The sequence below is a fragment of the Canis lupus genome, chromosome 6, assembly GCF_048164855.1.
Source record: "Canis lupus baileyi chromosome 6, mCanLup2.hap1, whole genome shotgun sequence".
NCBI classification, from domain to species: domain Eukaryota; kingdom Metazoa; phylum Chordata; class Mammalia; order Carnivora; family Canidae; genus Canis; species Canis lupus.
In genome coordinates, this window is record NC_132843.1 from 26,738,929 (window position 1) to 26,752,058 (window position 13,130).

Genomic DNA, 13,130 nt, shown 5'->3' on the forward strand with positions numbered 1-13,130 from the left:
GTAAAGATATTTTACACGTATTTTGTTGAATTTGTTTTTAAATTTTTCATTTTTGGTGTAATTATAAATATAATTATAAAATATAAAAATGTTTTATAATTTTAGACTCTAATTGTTCATGGCTAGTATACTGAAATACAGTTGGGTTTTGTATATTACTCATGTACAAGGTCTAATAACTTTTTTGAGACACTTTAGAATTTAGAGATCCCCAGTTTGCCAATTTTTATGAAAAGCCTGCTGCAGTTTTGATTGCAGTTGTATTTGATTGCAGTTTGGTAAGAATTTTATCATCTTAATGATATTAAATCTTCATAAGTGATGGCATATATTTCTGTTTATTGGATCTTTAACTTCCCTCAGCAGTGTTTTATAGTTTTCATTGTAAAGATATTTTATACGTATTTTGTTGAATTTGTTTTTAAATTTTTCATTTTTGGTGTAATTATAAATATAATTATAAAATATAAAAATGTTTTATAATTTTATTTTTTTTTAATTTATTTATGATAGTCACATAAAGAGAGAGAGAGAGAGAGAGGCAGAGACACAGGCAGAGGGAGAAGCAGGCTCTAAATAAATCTTAAAAAAAAAAAAAAATATATATATATATATATATGTATGTACGGTCTTATCTGTTTTTATTTATCCTATCTTTTGTTTCTTTTTTTCCTTTTATCCTCAATTTTACATTATCAGGTTCTTTTGTTTTAACATTTTTTCTCTATTAGCTTATTGCTTACACATTCTTTTATTGTTATTAAGCAATAAACTGCTATGAGGTATTATCACCTCATAAGTTTATTACCTCATAAGTAATAATACCTCATAGCAGCCTTTTTCAGATGTGATTCTGTGAGAAATTAAGCCCCAGTGCTCTAAAGCATCCATTGTAATTAATGTATTAATGTTTCTCCTATACATCTATTATGGTACTGGCTGTGTACATCTTTGGGACAATTAAGAAAATGGTCATTCAGATCATTTTGTTTTATTTTCCTATAGATTCCTGGTTGAAAAAGGCTGCCTAAGAAATTACAACATAGGGCAGCCCAGGAGGCTCAGTGGTTTGGCGCCACCTTCAGCCTGGGATGTGGTCCTGGAGACTCAGGATCGAGTCCCACATCTGGCTCCTTGCATGGAGCCTGCTTCTCCCTCTGCCTGTGTCTCTACCTCTCTCTCTCTCTTTGTCTCTCATGAATAAATTAATTAAATCTTTAAAAAAAAAAAGAAATCACAACATAAAAATTTGATTCATTACAGTTTATCTTAATTCATTATTTCTAGGACAATCCAAAGGTCTTATAGTGTTTTAGCTCTATTCACCTCCCTTCACCTGTGCTATCTTTGCCAGGTATTTTAATTCTCTCTATATTGTAAATTCCATAAGACATTCATAGTGCTTCAATCAGTCAGCACACATCTAGATTTACCCATATACTTCACTTTTTCCAATGCCTTTGCCTCTGACAAAGGGAAGAAGCCTCTACTTGGAGGCATGAGTTTTTTTTTTTTTTTTTTTGCCCTTGAAATTAATATGACACGTTTTTAGCTATGTAGACCATTTGCAGTCTGACCATGGCATGCCTTTTATAGTCAACACCATTTAACAGTGGACTGATAGTAAAAAATTTCAGTGGAGCTCCCTACTATCATACCTCCATACCATGTTCCCTACCATCACAGCTCCATACCATGTTCCCTACCATCACAGGCATCTGGTATTGTTAAGCATGGGAATGGCCTCTTCAAAACTCAGCTCAGAAGAGATTTCTGATCCCACCTCCCTAACCTTTTCCTGATTATTGAATATGGCTCTTTCTAAAATGGGATCATATCTTCTTAGCCACTTCCTTGTAATCAGGACAAAAGAGGTGGGAGATTATATAGACCTATTTTTGAAAATTCAGAATTCTGTCATGACCATTCCTGGACATGGGTACTTCTTTCCCTAATAGCAGCCTCTGATCAACCTGGATGGTGGTCCTCCCAGTGACAGCCAGGCTGCTACTGCCGCCTCCTCCTTTCCCTTTCCCTCCTCCCCTCTCCTTCAAGTACTCTTTCACATTGCTTACCTTACTGATGTTGATAAATTGCTTGTGTGTTAGCTTTAATTTAGTCAAACTTTCATAATTACTATGACCAGGTTTCAATACTCCTAGATCTCCTGTGACAAACATATATAGAACATATCTGGTAAGCTGCTTCACTAAATGATTATTATGACCCATTACTTATTGATTCTTTCTAATTGCTGTTTTGGGAGATAATTTTCAGTGTTTTGGAGCCCTGTCATTGTGATGGCATTTTATAGGTAAATACTGATCTGTTTCACCTCAGACTTTCTTACGGTATAGAGAATACATTCCATTTGGATTTTTTATTGTTCTAGATGGTGAGACTAAGACCAAGATTGGAGAGATGGCTTCAGAGGAGGAAATTACAACAAAAATCAAACCATTGCCTGAAGAGTCTGGCAACCCCACAGATGATGTTCTCCAGGATTCTGAATGCAGAGGATTCTGTGAATTTGGGGATAAATTAAATGAGAAGGATCATAATGTCTTTAAAAGAAAACAACATAACTGTGATGAATGTGGGCAAAGCTTTGCTTGGAGTACAGGCCTTATTAGACATCGAAGAACCCATTGGGAGAAACCCTATGAATGTGACAAGTGTGGAAAGGCCTTTAGTGTGAGCTCAGCTCTAGTTCTGCATCAGAGAATTCATACTGGGGAGAAACCCTATCCTTGTACTTGGTGCATTAAAAGCTTCAGTAGGAGCTCAGACCTTATTAAGCATCAAAGAGTCCATACTGGTGAAAAACCTTATAAATGTGATGAATGTGGGAAAGCCTTCAGCCAGAGTTCTGATCTTATTATCCATCAGAGGATCCATACAGGAGAAAAACCCTATCAGTGTAGTCATTGTAGTAAAAGCTTTAGCCAGCGCTCAGACCTGGTTAAGCATCAGAGAATCCATACTGGAGAGAAGCCTTATACATGTAATCAGTGTAACAAACATTTTAGCCAGAGTTCTGATGTTATAAAACATCAAAGAATCCACACTGGGGAGAAACCATATAAATGTGATGTGTGTGGAAAAGCCTTTAGTCAGAGCTCAGATCTTATTCTGCACCAGAGAATTCACACGGGGGAGAAACCCTATCCCTGTAATCAGTGCAGCAAAAGTTTCAGTCAGAACTCAGACCTTATTAAACATCGAAGGATCCACACTGGAGAGAAACCCTACAAGTGTAACGAATGTGGTAAAGCTTTTAATCAAAGCTCAGTCCTTATTCTGCATCAGAGAATTCACACTGGAGAGAAACCCTATCCCTGTAATCAGTGTAGCAAAACCTTCAGTAGGCTTTCAGATCTTATGAATCATCAGCGAATTCATACTGGAGAGAAACCTTACCCCTGTAGCCAGTGCAGTAAAATGTTTAGTCGAAGATCCGACCTTGTTAAGCATCATAGAATTCATACAGGTGAGAAGCCCTATGAATGTGATGAGTGTGGGAAAACATTTAGTCAGAGCTCGAATCTTATCCTGCATCAGAGAATCCACACTGGAGAGAAACCCTATCCATGTAGCGATTGTACTAAAAGTTTTAGTCGTCGTTCAGACCTTGTTAAACATCAAAGAATCCACACTGGAGAGAAGCCATATGCATGTGACCAGTGCAAGAAAAGTTTTAGTCAAAGCTCAGACCTCACTAAACATCAGAGAGTACACTCTGGGGAAAAGCCCTATCATTGTGATCATTGTGAGAAAGCCTTCAGTCAGAGTTCTGACCTTATTCTTCATCAGAGAGTTCACACTGGAGAGAAACCATACCCATGCATACAGTGCAGCAAAAGCTTCAGCCAGAACTCAGACCTTATCAAACACCAGAGAATCCACACTGGGGAGAAACCATATAAATGTCCTGAATGTGGAAAGGCTTTTAGCCAGTGTTCAGCTCTTATCCTCCATCAGAGGATCCACACTGGTGAAAAGCCATATTCATGTGATCTGTGTGACAAAAGCTTTAGTCGGCGCTCTGATCTCATTAACCATCAAAGAATCCACGCTGGTGAGAAGCCATATCAGTGTGATATGTGTGAGAAAGCTTTCAGCACGTGCACAGAAGTTATTGAACACCAGGGAATCCACACTGGGGAGAGACCTCACCGGTGTGTTCAGTGCAGCAGAAGTTTTGGCCAACTCCCTGATCTTATTAATCATGAGATAGTTCATTCTGGGGAAGACAGTCTAAGTGTGGGAAATGTGGGAAAACCTTCTGAGTATTCACCGACTTTATTCAGTACCAGAGACACTATACCAGAAAAAAATCTTAGGAATACTATTGATGATTATGAAAAATGTTTTAATCAGTGCTCAACTCTTATGCTACATTAAAAACACACACACTGAAGAAAACATTAATTTCTACAGTGAAAGTTTAACTGAGAGCTCAGACATTACTAAAAAAAAAAAGTCTGAGGAAGAGTCCTGTGATTAACAGGGAAAAAAAAAGTATTCCATGTGAATAAAAGTATTACTAAATGTCAACAACAGTGGAAAGAAATTTCTGTCTGCTATAATGTAAAGGAAAACAAAACAAGCCTCTAGTCTTTTAATTAAATATAATTCACAAGGGGAGTTTTATCATTATAAAAAATGAATAAAATATTAATGCAGAACCTTATCAGATATTGTAAAAATCAGTGTGATGGGGTGTGCAATCAGCTCAAAAGGAAATGTATTATAATCTCAAACCTTTCATGAGCCCTAATTATTGTATATCAAAGAAGTTACATTAGAGAATGTAGGGAAAACTTAAATCTCTTCCATATCTTAATTGGCATTCACTCATAATCAGCATGCCTCATGAGAGAGGTATGGACTCCAGTGGGAGAGTCCTACCTTGTGCTCACATTAGTTATCTGTCATTAAATTCCCTGTGTGTGAACATGCTATGCTATTCTGGTCTTAAGCTTATTGACTATATAACTCCAGTGCCCGATTTTCTCAGAAAGAAAATTTCTTTTTCTTTGGCCTAGTTTTGGTTTTCTTAATGGGCATGAGTTTTCAGGTTCCTGCAATAGTCAAAGCAAGTATGGACTTACTTTGCTTTCAGTTATGCAGCCCATAGACTAGTGGTTTGAAATCACTTCTTCAAAACTACCATTTAACCAGAGTTCCTAAATATATGAAACAATTTTTTTAAAAAGAATTCCATATGTCAAAGTTTGAAGATTTCTCTACCACTGTGTTTATCTTGTCATTTATCAAGTGAACAAAAATGAGAGCTAAAGTAATGCCTATGATGAATTTGTATAGCATATTCTGTCTAAAAATAAAATGATTTACTGATTTTTTCAAGTCTTAACAATTATCAGAGTTTGTTTTGTTGATTTCTGATATACATACTGATAATAGGCTACATATATGCAAAATTTTTCAACTGAAAATTAGAAACTTATTCTTTAAAAATTTCAAATTGTTTTTCTAATATGAACCATTTGTTAAGATTCCACTACTGTCCTTTACTTTGAATATTCCCCATAATCATCCAGTTAATATTTCAATTTAAGACATTGTTATTGGGGCACCAGGGTGGCTCAGTTGGTTAGGCATCTGCCTTGCGCTCAGATCATGACCCCAGAGTCCTGGTATCAAGCTATGCACCAGGCTCCCTGCTCAGCGGGGAATTGTCTTCTCCTTCTCCCTCTGCCCCTGTTCCCTCCTTGTGCTCTCTCTCTCAAATAAAAAGTATTTTTTAAAAAAACCCACAGTGTTATTTACTATGTGCAAGGTATTTTTTGGTTTGGTTTGGTTTTGTAGTATACACAAGGAATATACAAAGCATATATGATAAAGCTCAATGTGTACAGAAAATATGGCTCAGTATAATCAGAGATAGACAAGATGCTTATAAGAGCTCAGAGTAGGTAGGGTTCAATTTTGATTGGAAAGAAAAGGGAGGGGCACCTGGGCTGCTCAGTGGTTGAGTATCTGCTCTGGGCTGTTTGTGATCGCGGGATCCTGGGATCAAGTACTGTGTTAGGCTCACCACAGGGAGCCCATTTCTCCCTCTGCCTATGTCTCTGCCTCTCTCTGTGTGCCTCTCATGAGTAAATAAATAAAATCTTTTAAAAAGGGGGGTGAGGGGGTTGCTCCTGAGATTTGAGTTTTGAAGGATGGGATTAGGAGCATATGGCAGGAAGGGAATAGTCAATAAAAGCACAGAAGCCAGGAATTATGATATGGAGTATGTGCTTAGTTATTAAATACACATTCAGGGGGATCCCTGGGTGGCTCAGCGGTTCAGCGCCTGCCTTTGGCCCAGGGGGTGATCCTGGAGTCCCGGGATCAAGTCCCGCATCGGGCTCCCGGCATGGAGCCTGCTTCTCCCTCTGCCTGTGTCTCTGCCTCTCTCTCTCTCTATGTCTATCATGAATAAATAAAATTTAAAAAATAAAAATAAAAAGTATCAAAATAGAAAAGTATTAGTTATGATTGGGTTAAGTTTCATACTTTTGCATTTTGTTCAAGGTAATGGGAAGCCATTGAAGGTCTTTGAACCAAGGAATGGCATGATCATCTTGCTTCCTTCAGAAGAGTACAACTAAAAGGGGAAAGAGCAAAAAGAAATAATATTTTAGGGACGCCTGGGTGGCTCAGTGGTTGAACGTCTGCCTTCAGCTTGGGGTGTCATCCTGGGGTTCTGGGATCAAGTCCCACATCGGGCTCCCTGCGTAGAGCCTGCTTCTCCCTCTGCCTATGTCTCTGACTCTTTCTGTCTCTGTGTGTCTCTCATGAATAAATTAAAAATCTATAAAAAAAATTATTTCAGAAGTCTGGAAATAAAAGCCTGATGGTCACAAGTAGAGGAGCTAAAAGGCATTGACATGACAAGAAGTTGTAAAGGGAGTAGGAAATAAAGTACAATTAATTAGTGTCTGTTCTTTGAGGAATTTAAAAAGTGAAGAAGAAAAATAGGATGATGAAATTTATATCTGAAGTTGACCCCTCTCTCCTGACAACAAACTTTAAAAGCCAACTGCTTCCTACATTCTTTAACCTAGTGTCATGAACTTAACATACATGCTTCTTCCTGAATTTCCTATCTGGTGAATTGCACTGCTAAACACTTTGCCATACAGATGAAATCACTGGTAACCACCCTGCATTCCATTTTCAGCAGTTTTCTAAATCCAGTTGCTCACTAGGTCTTCAAAATGAGCTGCAAAAATAACACTACTTATATAAGTGTAATTTTAAAAGTCTGACAATAACAAATATTGAGAAGGATATGGAATCCTTCATACATTGTTGGTGGGGATTTAAAATGTTGCAACCACTTGGAAGTTTGGCTGTTTGATTGCTGATGGGTGCAGGATATCTTTTTGGAGTGTAGGAAATGCTCTGGAATTCGTGGTGATGGCTGCATATTTTAGAATTTACTAAAAACCACTGGATTCAACCCTTTAAAATAGTAAATTATATGGTAGGTGGTTATATATCAATAAAAATTAATCTGCAGAAAAGTTACCATCACCAGGAGAAAGAATATTGTTGTGCCCAAGATTGCGAATCTGAGAAACCACCAAGGAGCCGACACTGATGCAAACACACGAGGGTTTATTTACAAGCTTGAGCCTGGGTCCAAGTATACCCGACACAGTGGAGGAGGGACTTGGACCCCAAGGCTAAGAGGGGTAGCAGCTTTATAGGGGCTAGTGGGATTGTAACATATGCAGAAAGTTGCACAGTCATGTCGGTCCACAGGCAGGTGGCCAATTGAATTACATTTTACCCTATAGTATCCGTTTGAACTGGCCTATCACCCTGGTCGGAATTGGCGCGCAGTTTTGGCGGGCGCAAGGCAGTGGTACATTGTTATGAGCCGATTTCCAATAAGGGTGTGCCAAGCGGCTTGACTAGGGTGGGGCAGCGCATTAAGCAATAAGCAGGTCATGTGGGGGTCATACAGGAGGTGGCGGGTGCAGCACAAAATGGAGTGAGTCCTGTTCTGCTTGTCCAGGGGTAGGGGATTTTTGTTAAATTTCCTGGGTCCCACAAACATATGTTTAGAAATATAATCACCTCATTCATTTGGGGAATATAAATAATAGTGAAAGGGAATATAAGGGAAGGGAGAAGAAGTGTGTGGGAAATATCAGAAAGGGAGACAGAACATAAAGACTCCTAACTCTGGGAAACGAGCTAGGGGTGGTGGAAGGGGAGGAGGGCGGGGGGTGGGGGTGAATGCGTGACGGGCACTGAGGGGGGCACTTGACGGGATGAGCACTGGGTGTTTTCTGTAAGTTGGCAAATTGAACACCAATAAAAAATAAATTTATCATAAAAAAAGAAATATCACAAGTGATACAAATATTGGAGTTATCAGACATGGACTTTAAAATGACTATAATATGCTTAACAAAATAGATGACAGGTATGAATAAATGTTACCAGAATTTACTAAAATCTATGAAAACATCTTTACATTTAAATTCAAGTAATTAACATACAGAGTATTATTAGTTTCAGAGGTAGAGCTCATTGATTCATCAGTCTTCTATAATACCAGTGCTCATTACATCAAATGCGCTCCTTAATGTCCATCACCCAGTTATCCCTCCTTCACCCTCCAGCAACCCTCAGTTTGTTTCCTATGATTTAAAGTCTCTTCTGGTTTGTCTCCCTCTCTAGTTTCATGTTTTAATTTTCCCTCCCTTCCCCTATGATCTTCTGTTATGTATGAAAACTGTTTAAAGGGAAGTTCTGCAACTGAAGAAACCAACAACTGTAATTAAGAGCTCAGTAGATAGGATTACCAGCAGATTGGATAAATTGAAATGAGGATTGGTGAACTGAAAGATTAAGGAAACACCAAGACTGGGGATACCTGGGTGGCTCAGTGGTTAAGCGCCTGCCTTCAGCCCAGGGTATCCTGGAGTCCTGGGTTTGAGTCCCATGTCAGGCTTCCTGCATGGAGCCTGTTTCTCCCTGTGCCTGTCTCTCTCTCTCTCTCTCTCTCTCTCTCTCTCTCTCCCACCCCTGCCCTGTGTCTCTCATGAATAAATAAATAAAATCTTAAAAAAAAAAAAAAGAAAGAAAGAAAAAGAAAACACCAAGACTGAAGCACAGGGAAGACATAGCAATTGTATCTCATATTGTAAAAAGGTCTAACATACAAATAATTTGACTTCCAAAATGAGGTAAGAGATGATGAGTAAAGTCCCTAAAGAAAGAGTGGTCAAGAATTTTCTAACACTCATAAATATCAAGTCATAGATTAAAGGAGCACTACAAACACCAAGCAGAATAAATACAAAGAAAACTGCACGTGACATCATAGTACCTAATAAAACCAAAGAAGAAGAAAAAATCTTAAAAAGGGAGAAAAATATTATATTCAAATAAGCAACAAATAAGACTGGGGTTTAACTTCTCAACATAATGTCAGAAGATCATGTAATATCTTGGAAGTATAACTTCCAAAAGTAAGGTCAATAGTGACAGATGGTAGCTGCACTTGTGGTGAGCATAATATAACATGTAGAGAGGTTGAATCACTATGTTGTACACCTGAAACTAATATCACAACCAGTATAATCTGTATGTCAGCTATAATCCAAAAAATAAAATAACAAAAAATTTAGGGACACCTAGATTTAGGGACACCTAGGTGGCTTAGTGATTAAGCATATGACTTTTTTTTTTTTAAGGTTTTGTTTATTTATTCATGAGAGAGAGAGAGAGAGAGGCAGAGACACAGGCAGAGGGGGAAGCAGACTCCTCACAGGGAGCCTTGGTGCAGAACTCAATACTCAACCCTGGGATCACACCCTGAACCATAGGCAGAGTCTCAACTGCTGAGCCACCCAGGCATCCCAGCATCTGACTTTAAAAAAAAAAAAAAAAAAATATATATATATATATATATATATATATATATATATATATATATATATATATTATTTATTTATTCATGAGATATACAGAGAGAGAGAGGAAGAGACATCTATAGGCAGAGGGAGAAGCAGTCTCCCCGTAGGGAGCCTAAAGTGGAACTCGATCCCGGTAGCAGGATCAGGCCCTGAGCCAAAGGCAGACGCCCAACAGCTGAGCTACCCAGGTGTCCCAGCATCTGACTCTTGATGTTGGCTCAGGTCATGATCTCAGAGTCTTGGGATTGAGCCCTACGTTGGGCTCTGCGCTCAGCGAGGTGTCTGCTTCAGAATTCTCTCTCTCCCTCTGCCTCTCACCCTGCTTATTTCTCTCTCTCTCTCTCTTTCTCTCTCAAATAAATAAATAAAATTTTAAAAATTATCAAGGCAATGTAAAAACATTTCCAGATAAACAAAAAAGAAGATAACTCACTACTGGTAGACTCAAGTAAATACTAAAAGGAGTTCTTCAGGCAAAAAGGGATCCCAGACAGAAAAACAAGTTTAGGAAGAAATGAAGAACTATGGAAAGTACAAAACTGAGGGCAAATCTAAATACTGATTGTAAGAAAATGTAATAATGCCTAAAATCAGAACCTAAGTACATTATCAGAGAAGTGGTAAAAGTACTAATTTATAATGGATTCTAATAAACCAAGGATGCATGTTGTAATCTCTAGAGTAAAAGAGGAGTATAACTAACAAGTCCACAGAAAGTAAAATGGAGTAATAAAAAATGATTTTTAAAAAGGCAAGAGAAAAAGAATATAGAATAGGCAAGATAAATAGATAACAAATAGGAACATTGTAGGGCTGCCTGGGTGGCTCAGTGGTTGAGCATCTGCCGGTGGCTCAGGACATGATCCTTGGGTTCCAGGATGGAGTTCCACATCGGGCTCCCCACAGGGAGACTGCTTTTCCTTCTGCCTATGTCTTTGCCTCTCTCTCTCTCTGTGTCTTATGAATAAATAAATTTTTATAAAATCTTTAAATATGAACATTGTTGATCAGTAATTATATTACATCAGTAATTATATTGTCCATGCAAATGAACTGTAAAACAAAAATTCTCAACTTTTTTAAAGTTTATATTGTATTCAAGCAAGACACACTAATGACAAGGATCCAAGAGATTTGAAATTAAAGTATGGAAAAAGATACTCCATTAAAACACAAACCAAAAGAAAGTTGTTCAGTATTAGACAAGAAGTAGAGGGGATCCCTGGGTGGTGCAGCAGTTTAGCGCCTGCCTTTGGCCCAGGGCGCGATCCTGGAGACCCGGGATCGAATCCCACATCGGGCTCCCGGTGCATGGAGCCTGCTTCTCCCTCTGCCTGTGTCTCTGCCTCTCTCTCTCTCTCTCTCTCTCTCTGTGTGTGTGTCTCTCATGAATAAATAAATAAAATCTTTTTAAAAGTTTATTTATTTATTTATTTATTTATTTATTTATTTATTTATTTATTTATTTAAGAGAGACACAGAGAGAAAGCATGAGTGGAGAAAGGGAGAAGCAGACTCTGCTGAGCAGGAAACCCGATGAGGGGCTCGATCCCAGGACCCTGAGATCATGACCTGAGCCAAAGGCAGACACTCAATTGACTGAGCCACCCAGACACCCCTAAACAGTTTCTTTAATTGAAAAAAAAAATGAAAGAAATTGTAGAGCATGAATTAATGAAATAGAAAACAGTTCAGTTTTTGAAAAGAATAAAATTGATGGTGCCCCAATAAAACTGATCAAGAAAAATAAGGGAGAAGTACCATTTGTCAGCATAAGGAGTGCAAATGTGGTCATCAATGCAGATCTACAGCCATTATGGATATAATATAAAGGATATGATTAATAATTTTATCAAAAATTTTGAAATTAAAAAAAATTTTTGAAATTTTATCCCAAATTAACACAAGAAGAAATATAAAATCTGAAGACGTCTAGGTCTATTAAGGAAATTATCTGGAATTTAAATTTTTTCCCATCAAGAATATTCCAGGCCAAATATCACAATGGGAAATACTTCCAGATGTTAAAAGAAGAAATAAACCAATCTTACACAATCTCTTTAAGGAAATTGGAAAAGATGGTACCTTACCCAGCTAATTTTATGGAAGTTGTAGATTTTGTTCCTTACAGAGGAAGATTTCATTCATGGAACAGGGCCAGGAGGAGCCCGGCTTTCTCCAGGATTTTGGCATACCCATCTCTCCACATCTCCCTAGGATACCCTGCAGGCCTTTGATCACTCCAGCTGTCAGGGAGCTGCAGCTGAGCCTCCAGGGCATATTAAAAGGAATCTTTTTCTGACAGTTGGGATCCAGTTCTCTGACAGACTGAATCTATCTACACTTATCATACAATGCATATTTATCACATTACACTTCCCTAGACAAAGTGTTTATTTGCTTATAAATGTGGCTTTGGTTAGATATTTTCATCGAATTTAATTTAGCTTACTCAATGACACAGCTAATTGCACAGAGCCAGTGGAATTCTCAGACCTTCAGCTGGTCCAGGGGGCCCCATGTGAAGTTCTATAGGAATGGGAACATTTCTTGCCTGTAAGCCATGGTTTAGGGAAAAAAAGTATCCAGCTAAATAATGTGTCAGCAAAGTACCTCAGGAAGACCAGCCTGCCACCTGTTTTTGTAAATAAAGTTAAAATGGAACCCAGCCATGCCAATTTGTTTGTGTGTTACCTATGGCTGCTTTCTGCTACAATGGCAGAGTTGCATAGTTGCAGCAGAAGCTGTAGGGCCTGCAAAGCTGAAAATATTTATTATCTGGCCATTTACAGAAAACATTTGCTGACCCCTGACCTCAATGAGAATTTTTTCTTTTTAACTTTTATTGCTTTATTATTATATTATTATTTTGCTTATTATAAATATGCTGCTAGTTCTTCTGTAAAAAGAAAAAAATTAGTTTTAAAAATTTTTTTAAATTTTTATTTATTTATGATCGTCACAGAGAAAGAAATAGAGAGAGGCAGAGACATAGGCAGAGGGAGAAGCAGGCTCCATGCACAGGGAGCCCGATGTGGGATTCGATCCCGGGTCTCCAGGATCGTGCCCTGGGCCAAAGGCAGGCGCCAAACCGCTGTGCCACCCAGGGATCCCAAGAAAAAAATTAGTAAAAGTCACTGTCTCCAGAAGCCTATTTTGCAAACCTAGAATTTTGGTGTATGC

The 13,130-nt window shown here is 38.1% G+C and overlaps 1 protein-coding gene across 5 annotated transcripts in view; it reads left to right on the top strand.

Moving 5' to 3' along the window:
• The window catches only part of ZNF397 (zinc finger protein 397), a 44,317-nt gene extending 38,934 nt beyond the window's left edge, over positions 1 to 5,383 (top strand). For 4 of the 5 annotated variants that reach the window (XM_072829262.1, XM_072829264.1, XM_072829266.1 and 1 more), the window contains exon 3: positions 2,393 to 5,383. In XM_072829262.1, coding sequence (XP_072685363.1) covers positions 2,393 to 4,404 — 2,012 coding nt within the window. In that variant the 3' untranslated portion in view covers positions 4,405 to 5,383. The remainder of the gene's footprint in view (positions 1 to 2,392) is intronic. The other variant, XM_072829269.1, reaches the window with a different exon arrangement.
• The last annotated feature ends 7,747 nt before the right edge of the window (positions 5,384 to 13,130 follow it).